The sequence below is a fragment of the Nothobranchius furzeri genome, chromosome 11, assembly GCF_043380555.1.
Source record: "Nothobranchius furzeri strain GRZ-AD chromosome 11, NfurGRZ-RIMD1, whole genome shotgun sequence".
NCBI classification, from domain to species: Eukaryota; Metazoa; Chordata; class Actinopteri; order Cyprinodontiformes; family Nothobranchiidae; genus Nothobranchius; species Nothobranchius furzeri.
This window is the reverse complement of record NC_091751.1, coordinates 52,576,690-52,591,026: the sequence shown is the minus strand read 5'-3', so window position 1 is coordinate 52,591,026 and position 14,337 is coordinate 52,576,690. Positions and strand designations below refer to the sequence as shown.

Here is a 14,337-nt window from a genome sequence, read left to right as displayed (position 1 = left end):
TAACAGCAGAAACTGTAAAGCATCACAGCAACCACGGCAGAGGAGCAGACACAGGGCTGTAATTGACTTTTCTCCAAGCCAGACTGGTAGTTACAGAATGTAGCATATTGGACAAGGATTGTGATTGATTATGTTGGTATGTTGGTCTGCCACACCGATTCGTTTGATTAAATGTAACTATGGGTTCCTTTTCCAAGTCCTAATGAAGCAGCAATTTGAAACTAAGAGATTACAGGAATTTCAGCCTGCCTCTCTTTGGTTTTCACCATCTATCAATGTAGGAGCTGCTTAAAAAGCAGGAGTAATTGTGCTTCCGATTTAACAGAAAAATTCATACCAGATTAACACAATTCAGAAAAATGAACAACTTACTCACAAAACTAATTTATAGCTAACATATGGAGGATTACAGTTGTGCTGTGTTTTCTGCAAAGCCTGAAATATTAGGAAGAGTTCAGTTGAATGAGTAATTATATGGCACGAATCTCTGCAGGGGAAACATGCATTTCCCAGTACACCCACACACACACACACACACACACACACACACACACACACACACACACACACACACATGCATGTGCACATACACTCAAGCACACACACACACACATGTTCCTACGTATGCATGCACACACACACACACACACACACACACACACACACACACACACACACACACACGTTCCTACGTATGCATGCACAGACACACACGCATGCACATACGCATGCACAAGCACACATGCACACATGCACACACAGGCACGCACACACACACACACACACACGCTTGTGCACATACACTCAAGCACACACACACACACACACACAGACACACACACACACACACACACACACACACACACACACACACCACGTACCTACGTATGTATGCAAACACACACGCATGCACACGAATGCACTCACTCACACACACACACACACACACACACACACACACACACACACACGCATGCACACGAATGCACTCACACACACACACGCATGCACACGAATGCACTCACACACACACACACACACACACACACACACACACACAACTAAATAACACGAGTGCAAAAATGTATAAGAGCAAGATGCCTCTGTTCACTTCATAGTTAGACACAAGTACACACAACACGATCCATCTCCACCAATTTTACGAGGTGAGCCAATCCTTCTGCTCTTCATCAGAGGAGCGGGCAGGCAGGTAGCTGTGACCTTTGCTAACCCTGAAACCTCTGGACAGGTGGGCGGTGGCCTGCGTGCACTGTCCATTTTGGCAGCGGCTCAACTCCCTCCGGTGGCTCAGGCCATGATGAGCAGCTGGGTTGCAAACACCAAGCACATTAATATCTTCTTAATGATAATAATCATTATGGCATAAGCACCTTCCCCTAAGTGGGAAGGCTCGTGGATTGTGCCGGGCTAGCTTTGTCATTAAAGTAAAAATCAAATGCAGAAAAACCCCACAAAGATCTAAAAATTAAAAAATAAACAAAAATAGATGGAATGGCTCTTAATGGGCAGTCATGATTATGCAGATGCTAATGTGACAATGAGATACAACGGCAACATTAGGCAGACCAAAGATTCAATAACAACATTTTGAATTCATCTAATAATAAAATCTGGACTTAAAATGAGGTTTAACACCAGAACTAATGCAGTAGTTACCTCCATAGGTGATATTTTTATTGCTCCACATTTTTTTAGTTAATAAAAATCTTTGAAACGACCCCTTTATTCCCTAGAGTTTATTTGGTGCTAACAGAGTACCCTTCCCGCTCTTTCCTCCTGTGCTTTTAAATCCATAAAGTGCTACTTAGTCCAACATTTATTTGATGTAACTGTCAGTTTTCACCAATCACAGGCCATTATCAGCCTCATCCCTGTTCATTATTGAAGCTAATGATCTGTTGTCCTCTCTGCTCCCCGTTGAAGGAGGACTACATTAAAAGTCTCTTACTAACTTAATTAGTAATTATAAATGTTAAAAGATTAATCAGAGAGCGAGTGGCTTAAGGTCTGCGTTCTCCAGGCAAGCGGCAGTACAAATGGGGAGACAAATAGGCCACGTCACTTCAGTGTTCACACTCTTGTCGTCATGCTTGAAATAGAAAAAGACAAATGCAAAAGGTTCCTAAAGATATTTCAGACTGTATATATTTGATATTTTATTTGATAGTTTCTATTTCATTGTCTACAAGCAACAGAGTAGTTAATATGCTGTTTACAGGAAGCAGCATTTAATATGGTAACCCATAATGCATGCAGTACTCACATTATCTCTTTCTAACAAGATGGAAATAGATCCCCTTAATTAAATCCTGTGTGTACACTAATTCCTTGCTAAATCTGCATCTCTCTGACAATTCCACATCAGCAACACCGTGCACTCCAGTCAACGTGCAAGCACCGATATCAACATTAAACCTTAATAACTAATAGAGCTTTCATCCAGGGAGTTCCTGTGTGATTTCCATTAATGCGAGGGGAATCGCCCAGGACCATCTCCCTGTTTTCCGGAGCATGCTGATGCTCAAACCGGGGTGGGGGTGGGGGGAGATTTAGTATGCTTGGCGCAGGAAGCAGGAACTTCAGTTGCATTAAGAATGTAGTTCTGTCTGATCTGCAGCCACGTTTATGTAACGTACTAGTACTTAGTTTGCATTTGACTGTTTCTGTTAAAGGTAGGACTAAACAAAAAGCCACAAAAGTCATTTTTAATGCTGACCTTTTCACTTTTAGAGGAGAAATACTTGACGGTTGTACGGGGAGTGCTATCAAACAAGACTTACAAAGTGGGGTGTTGATTGAGGGGGGGCTGGCTATTGGCCCGTAGCACCTGAAACCTATTACGGACCTTAGAAAATTCCACAGGGGTCTTCCACTTTGGCCAGAAGGCATCGTTAAGGTCCTCACGGAGAGGGCTCGTGTAACTCAAACGCTGACAAACAGCCAGAAAGGTGAAACGTTAAATATCAAATCTGATGTGGAGGAAGGAGAAACCTAAGACGAACACAAATGTAGTCCTCTGGCCCTCAAACATAATAATGACCACCGCCCTCATATTCTCGATGTTTTCATGAAGAAAAAGTTTGATTAAGCCGATTTCACGTTGGCAAGAAACAAGAAAAAACTTTTGGTCTACTTTATTAAATGGTTTGCCATCTGCATCTAAAACTGTGGGAGCCCAACAGAGTGCTGAAACAAACAACAAAAAAACAACAACCCAAAAACATAAATATAGACACAACCGGGTGCCAAATTTCTTGCAGATAGCCTTATCTTCTCGATTTGTATGCATATATATGTGTTTTAGTGGTATCAAGGCCCAGTTCTTGGCCAGCCCAGAGTTATGCTCTCTGGGTTTAGCTCTATGGGTGTCTGTGGCCTCTCCTCTGGCCGCCCGTGTCCATTTGCTCTGCGGGTATGGCAGGCCTGAGCTGACAGATGGCCGCCCCTCTCCATTCCGCTCCAGAGTAACACAGTAACTGGTTTTTCCTCCGCCGTTGACCTTGCCACAGCCAGCCAGCAATCCGGGCTGGCACTCGGCCTGTCGAACAGGAGGGTAATGAAGTCCAGCGCTGCTCACATGATTATTAAGGCTTTGACGCTGGGGGGCCTTTCAGAACCCTATTCCCCCCCTCTCTCCTCCCCTGCCCACCATTTACACAGCCAAAGTTTGATGAGGATGGCCATTCGTCACATGGCGCTTTGGATAAACCACCGTTGTGCTCCCATAAAGAGAGTTACAACTTTTCTATCTGCTTACATTTTAAAACATATCTATTTCCACCTATGAAACATGCTTAACAACAGCTGTGAGAAAAGCACCGAAACCCTTTCCTGTTCTGCGGCATGTGGCAGCTACTGGTGTCACAGCGTGCATGTCATTTCAGAACCACACCAAGTAAGAGCCACCACACAAAGTTAGAACCAATCTGTCGCCCTAGTATTAGTGCTGACAACCTCTAAAGGCAATGCAGTTCAATGGCAGGGCACCACTTCACTCTCTCCGTAAGTCTCCCTCACCACAAGCCTCTCCAGGCATGCTCGGAAGCCTGGTCCCATCAGGGCCAGCCTGGGATTTGAGAGGTGTAGGTTGCAGCTTTGACCTTTACCAAGGCAGGACTGTCTGTTTGCACTTCTCCCACAAGACCCCCACCAGTCAGACTGCTAAGCAACCCCATCAGAACAGGGGTGCACGTGCACCTCCACCCTCGGTGACATCTCAGGGACCGTGGGGAGAAGGAGTAATGCAGAGGTTAATTCTGATCATCCAGTATTTATGGGTTTCACTTCAGAACAAGAGTTGGCATTAACACTCTAAAGAAGACGTCTCTACTGTATTTCAATAAAACATAGTAAAGGGACAGAATGGAAAAGCCTACCTTTATTTGGGTTATTCGGGTGCAGAAGTGCTTTGCTCCAAGTGTTTCACTCTAAACTGTTACATTAAGATAATAATTGCGCTCGTGTAGAGATTACACAACAAATAAACTGGTTTCGACCAATCAATAAAAGGAATTTGCCCCAAGTCGCCACTGCGACATCAACTTACCAATTGCAATGCAGCAAGGGGCAGCAAGAGCTCGCTCTGAGTTTGTACAAGCAGGCTGTATGAACTGAGAGCATCAGATATTTTCTCACATGTTGGCCTAGTCTGTGAGGTGTGGGGAAATGTCAGGAAAATCAATAGATAAGGACCACATCAGACTGAGCTTGTCTGGCCTAGCAACAGAGCATCCCCATGGTGATGTCAATTACCTCTGCTTTACAACAAAAACACCGGGAAGAGCAAAACAGTCTCTGCAAAAGCTGTAAAACTTTTAATGCAGTCTCCTGGTTACATCGAGGAATTTGTAAGAAACTTCTTTTTTTCCCCCTCTTCTCTGTTCTCCGCCCAGACAGGCAAGTAAGACAAAGAATGTGAGAATCTTATTGATGGCTGTTTTTTTGCAGCTCATGCTGATTTCTATTCTCCTCATGGACCCCACATTAGTCAGGGAGAGGTATAATGTAACAAGCAGTAAGGTGCACATAATTGCATATTAGCAGCAACACACTTGGCTGCACGGGAGGTGACTATGCTAACGAACAGAGAGGCGTTATTAATCGCCAATTAATAAAAGCGGGCAGGTATCACACTCAGTGTATGGCACGGATGGATTCCTTTGTTTCCACTAGCTGGTCCAAACCTGTTCTCTTATTTATGTCATAAGATTGATCCCGTTCCTTTGCTGTGCTGTTTGACTCTGATCCCAACCCCACAGGAGTCAAACGAGGAGTGTTCGGTCATGTCTGTTAACAGATTACATGTGTTTATGCTTTATGAGTGTGTTTTAGAGACTCCTGGAACAAAATCGGACACATAATCAAAGATGATCAGAAGAAAAGGAACAAAGTGTTACAATCCGTGTGCTTTTTAACCAGGAGTGGGGCAAAAACACATTTATTGGGGTAATAAATGAGTTTCCACCAGGAAACAGACACTGATGGAGACCATATAATCAACATACAACGGCCAAATTGCTCTCGGGGCCTGAGACAAGAGGATATGCGTCAAGGATAATTTGAAACTCTTTGCAAAAGACAAAACACGGCTTTCAGCTTCAAACACTGTTACAGTGTGCCTCCTGTTGGCTTCTGCGCTAACAGCCAACACAGTATGTTTTGCCACGTTGGAGCTCAGTTAATATGAAAATGTTAGAGCTAGAAACTGAGGCACAGTCATGGAGAGACAGTGGACCTGGAGAACAGAGAGGAGGAGGAGGAGAAGCTAGAGGAGAGCTAAAGGCCTCTCACTTGCTCTCCTCTCCAGCTCTGTAACAGCCCACAGTGCTGCTTCACACAGAGCGGCCAGCTGTACAGCAAATGTGCCTTTCCCTCTCCGCCCCCGAACCTTTCCACCCCTCCGGTGCCGCCCCCCTGCCCCTCTCGCCGGAGCCGACCAGGCCACCAGCTCCTTTCTGCGAGAGAAGGCTCCTCCCTGACTTGGCTTCAGGCTCGGCATTGTCACAGACCCAACAGAAATCTGTGGAGGTGACCCTGCAACCACTTTTCTGGGATGCAGTTTTGGTTTGTTTGTTTACAATCGTCCTCCTCAGCACAGCCACCTTGGCAGTTGCTGTTTAAAGTGGGCATGAGAGTAGTAGGCATAAGCTGAAAGCAGAAATAACAACAACAACAACAACAAAAAAACATATGGCAGAAAATAACCTCTCATCTTCCAATTCCCATAAGACAGAAACCATGCTTCCAAACATGTCAGAGCTCAGAAAATCCACAGAGGGACATTTGAAACAGAGCGATAAATGGACCAAACGTGCCCCCCATGAGGCTCCAAATGTCATAGTTTACACAAGGGTCAAAGTGAAGCAATGGGGTGTCATGACGGCATGCTGATAAAACCAAACAGGCTTTTGTGCCAGTGAAAGACCTTCAAAGGTCCTCTTAAAAAATAAAAATAAAAAAGGTGAATCTGGGTAAGCACAAAAATTATTTTTGAGTAGTTTTATATATATATATATATATATATATATATATATATATATATATATATATATATATATATATTGAGTTATAATAGAAAATGAATGGATTGGTAGTGACTGCAACAGCTGAAAGCTGTAAAAATCTGTGTGTCTCTGGAGAAAAATCGGATACCCTCAATTCTGTAAGTGTGCCATGCCAAAAAAACTCTAAACTAAAGAGTGGCCAGCTGTCTTCTGGCCTGCTATTAAATTGCTCCTTGGATGGTGGCGATATCATTTTTTTTCTCCATAGGAGTATCACACCAGGTCCCCAAACAGAGCGACCAGCTGTACAGCAAATGTGTACTGATCCATCTGGGCCTTAGTAGGCTGCAGCTTCCATCTTAAGACACGTGGGGCCGTTCACGGGCTTGGCTGGGGCCGGTCTGCAGCACACCCCTCTGCAACCGTGGCCTCTTCCTTCCCTTTCATTTACCTCCATTATCACTGTAAATGTGGAGTAGCTGAGCTCCGGAGCTGCCCTTTATGTCTGAACCAGGGCCGCCATCGTCCGATGGTAATATTCATGCATCAAAATGTGCTGGCGTTCTCACAGAAGAGGCAGCTACGACCACTTTGGCCGGATGGGAGGAGGTGAAGGTGGGAGCTCGTTATGTTTCGTTTGGAGAGACTATTGTATTACAAAGGCGGCTAATAAGAACTCATCTGGGTGAAACAGGCTCGGGTTCTGTTCCATACACTTAGCACTATAGTTACGCCACGACACATCACTATATATAGAGTTATCAGTGTGAACTGACACCATGGAGCGGGGCATGGATGAAAACAACACCCCTATGAATCCAGCGTCTGCTCCATTACCTACGCTAATAACGCTGACAGCTGAGCGGAGATGACCCCAGCCCCCTGTTTCCCCTCTCCTGTGCAGATGGTCATTAAAAGGAGAAAGTGTCCCTTTTTTCAATGGAGAAGGTATTTAGAGCTTTTCCAAATTAGTTTTTATTTATTTATTTATTTTTAGTTTTTTGGACCAAATTAGTTGTGCAGTTGTTGGAGGATTGGTAGACTTAAAACAAAAGGATCTATGTTATAGAGAGAAAATCTTCAGCATCCATATCAATCCATGGTGTCAAAATTATTAACCCTTCTTAACACGGAATGTCAGTCAAACACGTTTTCTTTGTTCGGTTTGCTTTTCCTTTTGTTTCATATTATAATGAGTTTTGTATTTCTCATATTTTTTTGTAATCACAAAAGCAAATGCATCTAACGAAAACCTTTTGAGAAGGCAGATGAAACCTGTTATCATGTTGAATACTAAGCAGTGGCATATCATAGAAGTAAGACATCAGACAATAACCCAGTCACCTATCCTCCTGTTATCTTAAGCTGTCTGGATTCCACTATTATGAGGGAACTGTGTGCTTGTGTGGCTGAAAGACATAAAATAACCAGTAGGGGGGTTTGTTTTCTACCCTCCCAGTGTGCTCCGTGCCTGCCTTTGCGAGAGAAAGGACTAATGCTGGCATGGTACTGTATTAGGCTCCCCCAGTAGACTAGTGGGTGAGCAGATCGCAAAGATGAATACAAAACACACACCTACACACTCTGGGCTCGTCTCTCTCTTTCGCAAATACACCGCAGAATCAAAATCACAAATCACATGCTTCTGATTGTTTATGCACAAACAGTGGGCCCCTGATAGAATTGCCTACCAGTCCTGATAGAATTGCCCACCGTGTTTAAATTCACCTGTGCCTGGAAGCGTGTCCCAAACAGAGAGGCGGTTTGGTTCCAGATCAATGAGTCTCTCCCCCACTGAAGACAACAGATAATGCAGTGTAATGAAAGAGCCGCCAAACGAGCTGAATAAATGAATGAATAAAGGAACGTGAGACTGGAATTCAGACACCTACTTACTGCAGGCAAGAAAACCTGTTTTCCAATTGTCTCCTCTCTATCAATTATTCTGCCTGCATACAAATGGCAAACAAAAGTGAAGACATTTTGAAAATGTGGATGCTGGTTTCAAGTCAAGACTCTCAGTTTAAGAATCTTGTGCAAAATAGACACAATTTTGTGATATACATTCCCATATAGATTTTTTTGTTAAAGGTGTGGTTTACTCGTTTATTCAATACATTTGCAGTGTTCTCTAGTGTAAATAAAAAAGCTACGATGCTCCTGTTCTGAGATGCAGAAGGCTGCTGGTGCAGATGTGGGCTGAAAACAACAGGCTTATTCATTATTATTAATGATATGCACACACCTCATTTCTGATTGGCTAACAGAACACGTTCAGCCATGTTGCAAAGTCACCATCACCTAGACACTCTCTGATCTCTCTACCTGCTGCAAACGTTTCTTTAAAAAGGCCTTCCTGTGGGCGGGCACGAGCCAAGACACGTGAGGCCATGAATGCAAATTTACAGTGTGACATAGATATGTGAGGATTTTCAAATTCTAGCATTTCACCATCTATTTTCTATAAGCTAATAGAGGAGATGGGTGCAGGAGACTGTTTTCATGTTCAGCCTGCATGAAAACCTTAGAGTGACCAATTATAATCAGAAAGAATCTTTGAAATGTTTTCAATCAACCACACCTTTAAACTGATACCAATAAATGCATGTAACATGAAAATTTGCTATAAAATGTATTCAGATCTGAGAGGAAGACTTATTTGAAAAGGGGCAACAAACCAACAAATTAAAAGAAAAATAAGCGTAATGGACATTTCTTGAAATATTTTGATAGTATGAGTAGCGTCTCTACATCTCAAACATTTTGTTTGGAAATGAGACATTTCAATAGTTTGCAAGTTTCCCACTACTTCAAACTACCTTTATTTATAAATGACTTGAAGTTGAAAGGTGATGCTACACAAGCATGCACAAACACTCTGTTACCATTCACATGCATGGGGAAAAGGAAAAGAAACTCGCATGATTGTGAAAGCACAACACTGAGGATGCATTTGATTCTTAAAAGTATTAAAATAATTCCACCTATTTGGTGATGTGATCCAGATACTTGTGAGCCTGAGTGAGACAGGGTCAAATATTTCAATATATTATCACATCAATCTTTTATACGTGAGTCAGCCTTTAAAAAAAGGGCAAACAACGGTCTCAGATAGATTTAATATGATCAAATTACCGTTATGAAATTGGAATAATATTCTCTTCAATAAAATGTACACTGTATTGATGACAGATGCACAAAAGTAATCAACCCAACATTTAATTTGATGATCAAAAGGCCAAATTCATTTATTTTATGGTAAATTTACTAAAACTGGCATTTTAGAAGCCCTACGTTTCATGCAGAAACGAGACAGAAACCATAATAAATAATAATACTTATAAAAAAGCCTCTTACCTAGCATGTGGTTAGCCACATGTACTTGGATGTCCCATTCGCTGTAGAACACCATCTGGCACTTGATGCACTGGTAAGTCTTCTTCTATAAAAATGAGATTGGGATTAGACGATCTAAAAGTATTCTACCAGTTTATTACAGTGACACAGCTTAATGTCTGTTTTTCATTTGATCATTAACCTTATCAGTATAGGGAGCCTAAGTCTCCCCCTTTCTGGTCGGCTCATGGATCCCCGGAAGAACGAAAAAATGAATGCAAGTCAGCGGAGCTAAAAGAGCAAATTTTTATTCCGCTTTGCCTTACGCCCTGGATCGCACAATTTAAATGAAAACTAATGATGGAGGTTTTGACCGTGCCAGTCCCACACATTGAGATTTATCAGCTTGTAAAAGTTTGTAATTTGCATGACTACAAACTAGAAATCGACACGTCGCATTTGTAACGTCACCACAGAATCTCCTCTCCCCTAGCATAGCTGCTAATTACCACATGGCCAGATTTATGGTGGTTTTTCCTCCTGTGGGAAGGATTTGAAGTTTGCTGAACTTACAGCCATTTTCCCTCTGTTTTCTCGTGTGTGACGTCACTTTTGTGAAGCGCATTTGTAGTCCTAGACTTATTTTTACACAAAACCTAAAATAGTGTTTCCCCCATTTGAAAATAAGCTTGTTCTTGTTATCAAAATGCATCTTTTAAATTCGTGAACATCATATGTAAAATCCATGGCACAAAACAAGCGGAATTAGAAAAGAGCATTTTAGCCCCGTTGACTTGCACTGATTTTTTCCTTCTTCCAGGTACCCATGGTCCGGAAGTAGATGGGAGTGACTTAAGCTCCCTATAGACTTTTTTCAACACAAAAATGAGAACCCATACCTCTTCAGTTTGTGAGGGACTTGCTCTAGGCATTGGAGACACCTGAGGAGTCTTGAGCTGCCCACTGTTGCTCTCCCCGGCTTGTTCCCGATGCACCGTCTGGACATGGTTTTGCAACTCTGCCTCAGACTCAAACTTCACATTGCAACTGGAACAGCGTGTCTTGACAGCTGATGATGAAGAGGTTGAAGAAGAAGAGGATGATGAAGAGACACCTTTGCCTTTTCCATCTCCAGGGCTGAGACTCTCTCCTTGTACCCATGCAACAGCACTTGATGCTGGAGTGGTGGCTCCACCCTGATGTTGCTGCCTCCCTCCATTAACTGTCGGGCTTGAGCTCTTAGAGCCAGCGGCAGTCACACAAGACGCACACAGACCGTAGGGTAGTCCATTGATATCCATCTTAACCAAGTCTTGTTTGGACCGAAAATCTTTTAAGCATGAGGCACACTTGAAAAATTTTTGGACATGATGCGATTGCTGGTTTTGAGAAATGACATTGTTGCGGGCCAACGGCTGACTAGAAGACATGGTTCCTGTCTTCTGCATGTGGAAAGTACCGTGGATCTTGAGCTCCAATGTGGAGGTCACTGTCTGCATGCACACCACACACCGGAAACCTGTCAGAGAGTTCCTCAGGTCAGGGTGCATCTGGCAGTGCTCCAGGAAGTCCTCTTCACTCTGCAGTGGCATCTTACAGATACGGCAGCTGCCTGTGTCCAGACTCTTGCTATGGGTGACCTTATGCTCTGTCAAGGTGAGCAAAGATGGGAAGCGTTCCCCGCAGATGGGGCACATGTAGTGTTTAACAGGCCCAAGGTGGGTCTGCATATGTTCTCTCAGCCCAGCCTCAGAGAAGAAGGTACGGGAACAGACATTGCACTTGTGGTTGCCCTTGATCATTTCAGCTTTCCTTTTGATCATTGCACTTTCACCAGGGCGGATGTTGTGATCTCTTAACTGGTGGTTAGTTAGGAGTGACTCCATAGTGTAAGATGCCCCACATATTTCACATCCATACATGGGCTCTGCAGTGTCTACTTCTTCCTCACTTCCATCATGACTGTTCTGGGTTTCTACAGCAGATGCTCCTCCTGCTCCTGGACCATGACTGTTAGTCAAAATATTTTGTATTTCAGTGTCCTCTTTGGGTTGGCCTTCTCCACCACTTAAAGTAGATCCATTAGTGCCACAGTTTTGGGCCTTTCCCTCAAACACACAATGTTTCTCCCTTAAATGCTTCTCCAGGAGAACAATAGCATGGAAGGCCTTACTGCAGAAGCGACAGTTGTATTTCTTGCTGTGAGTAGTGATGTGGCACTGCAGCTCCACCTCTGTGCCAAAGGACTCCCCGCAAAAAATGCAGCGGTGGGCACGGCCTTGATTCTCCAGATGGCTGTGTTTGACATGAAGCTGTAGATCAGTCTCATGTCTGAAGTCCCAGTTGCAAGATGTGCAACGATACACCTTTTTCTCATTGCTGTGCTTCACAGCCAGGTGGAGTTGGGTAGATACTTTAGAGTCAAACACCTCCTGGCAAAGTGTGCAGCGAAAGAACACAAAAGTATGCATGTCAAGAAGGTGCTTCTGCAGATCATCCACCGAAGTGAACTGCTTGTCACAGCTCTCACATATGTAATACGTGGAGGTAATGGTGAAGTGAATTGTCACATGCTTCAGTAGAGACTCTTGGTTGGGAAACTCTTTGTTGCACTGCGGACATGTGAGCTGGGGTTGTAGACCGTCCAGATGAGTTTTGAGATGAGTCTGGAAAAGGTCTAAGCTTGTGTACTTGGCTCCACACTGATTGCATATGAACTCACTGGTGGCTCGTGAGGCTGAGTTGCCTTGTTTCAGTATGGAGGTTTGTTCCACAGATATTGGTGAAGAAGGGCTCAGAGTGCGCAGGGATTTCTTTCCATTGTTGATGTAGTTCAGAGCCAGAGGAATGTTCTTGTGATTCTCCTTAATGTGCTTGTTTAGCTTCAAAACACTGTTGAAGATGGGTGAGTTGGTGCAATATGAACAAGAGTAAACCTCTACTATGGGTTCCTTGGGAGTCACAGCCAAAGGGGAGTCAAAGCGCAAGCTTCCTCCATCACAGTGGGTTTGACGAACATGCTCCTCCAAGGTAGCCTCTGTCAGGAACCCCATAAAGCACTGGGGGCAGAAGAAGGCATTGCTCTCCTTTGCAACAGGACTGGGGAATCCATGGGAACAGCGGATGTGTTCCTGGAGGGCATTTAAGTCACTTAATACCTCAGGGCAAAAATTACACTGAAGGAGGGCATCCGGCAGGCTGGCTAATAGGGCTGCATGGTCTTCTGCATTGTGGACCTGTTTAAGATGTTCGTTTAAATTTAGTAAAGAGGGCAAAACCTCTAAGCAAAACTGGCAAGTGTGAGCTTGCTCTGGCTTGTCCAGATGCATGGTTCTTAGGTGGATATGAAGTACAGCCAAGCTGGAGAATACTTGTTTGTTACAGTACATGCAACTGTAAGAGACTTTGGGTTGTTTGGAGGAACGCCCTCCTAAGTCAGATGCGTTTTGAGCAGCTCTCTTTCTCCTCCCTCTTGTCTTGGCCACAGGTGGTGCCGTTTCCACCATCGTGGAACTGTCAACAGAAAGATTGGAGTCAGGAGTAGTGCTAGAGACTGAGGTGTAGCCCACAGTAAGCATTGAGGGGCTGTTACTATGGTTACTGGATTCAGGGAGCTGGTGGATATCCATGTGAGCATAGAGGTCCTCAACAGAGAGAAAGTGCTCAGAGCAGATAGCACAGGTGTGACCCTTTCTATCTCTACTATGGGCCTGGTCAATGTGGGTCAGCAGAGTGCCCTCATCACTAAAGGGCTCATGGCAGTAGATGCACTGCAAGGTGGCACCCAGACCTCCATCTTCTAACGGAGAGCACTCAGGGTGACACTCTGCGATGTGCCGCTGGAGCTCCTCCGGAACGTCAAAGCCTTCCTCGCATCGACTGCATTTCCGGGTTTCTTTCAGCTTCCATTCCTCGGCTCTAGAAAAGCTTGAGCTGCTGCCGTCTTTTCCCCGCTCATGTACTTGCATGTGGCCGTGGAGCGAGCTAGAGGAAAGGAAGCCTCGACGGCACACGGGGCACTTGTGGGGTTTGTTGGAGGCGTGGGTTTTCATGTGGATTTTGAGGTGATCACTGCGAGAGAAAGCAGAGTCACACTCACCACAGTGGTACTTCTTATCACCGGTATGTAGCTTCACGTGCCGATCTCGGCTGCGCTTGTGCTTAAACAGGCGGCTGCAAAAGGTGCAGCTGAAAGGGAGTTTATCTCCGTGACTTTGTTCGTGACGCTTGAGAAAGCTTAAGCGACTGAAGGACTTGTCACAGAACTGGCATGGATATGGCAGGCCAGGGCCTCCTTCCTCCTCTCCAAATTCATAGTCTTCACAATGTCCTGGAGAAGTCTGGTCTTTACTGGAGGGAGATGATGCAGGCCAAGAACATGAAGGGTCATCCTCAAGATCAGCGCCGTCTGGAGAAGATGACAGAAAGCAGTGCAAATCAGAAAAAAATGAAGGAAAAATAAAGAGTAAATTAGAGA

General features: G+C 44.2%; 1 protein-coding gene across 8 annotated transcripts in view; it reads right to left on the bottom strand.

Annotated features, from left to right (window-relative positions):
* znf521 (zinc finger protein 521) overlaps positions 1-14,337 on the bottom strand; it is a 101,497-nt gene that overhangs the window by 43,870 nt on the left and 43,290 nt on the right. For 5 of the 8 annotated variants that reach the window (XM_015956848.3, XM_015956849.3, XM_015956843.3 and 2 more), the window contains 3 exons: positions 10,760-14,268; positions 9,882-9,966; positions 9,509-9,541 (listed from right to left, as the gene is read on the bottom strand). In XM_015956848.3, the coding sequence (XP_015812334.3) occupies positions 9,509-9,541; positions 9,882-9,966; positions 10,760-13,912 (3,271 nt within the window). In that variant the 5' untranslated portion in view covers positions 13,913-14,268. The remainder of the gene's footprint in view (positions 1-9,508; positions 9,542-9,881; positions 9,967-10,759; positions 14,269-14,337) is intronic. The other 3 variants (XM_015956845.3, XM_015956846.3, XM_015956847.3) reach the window with 3 other exon arrangements.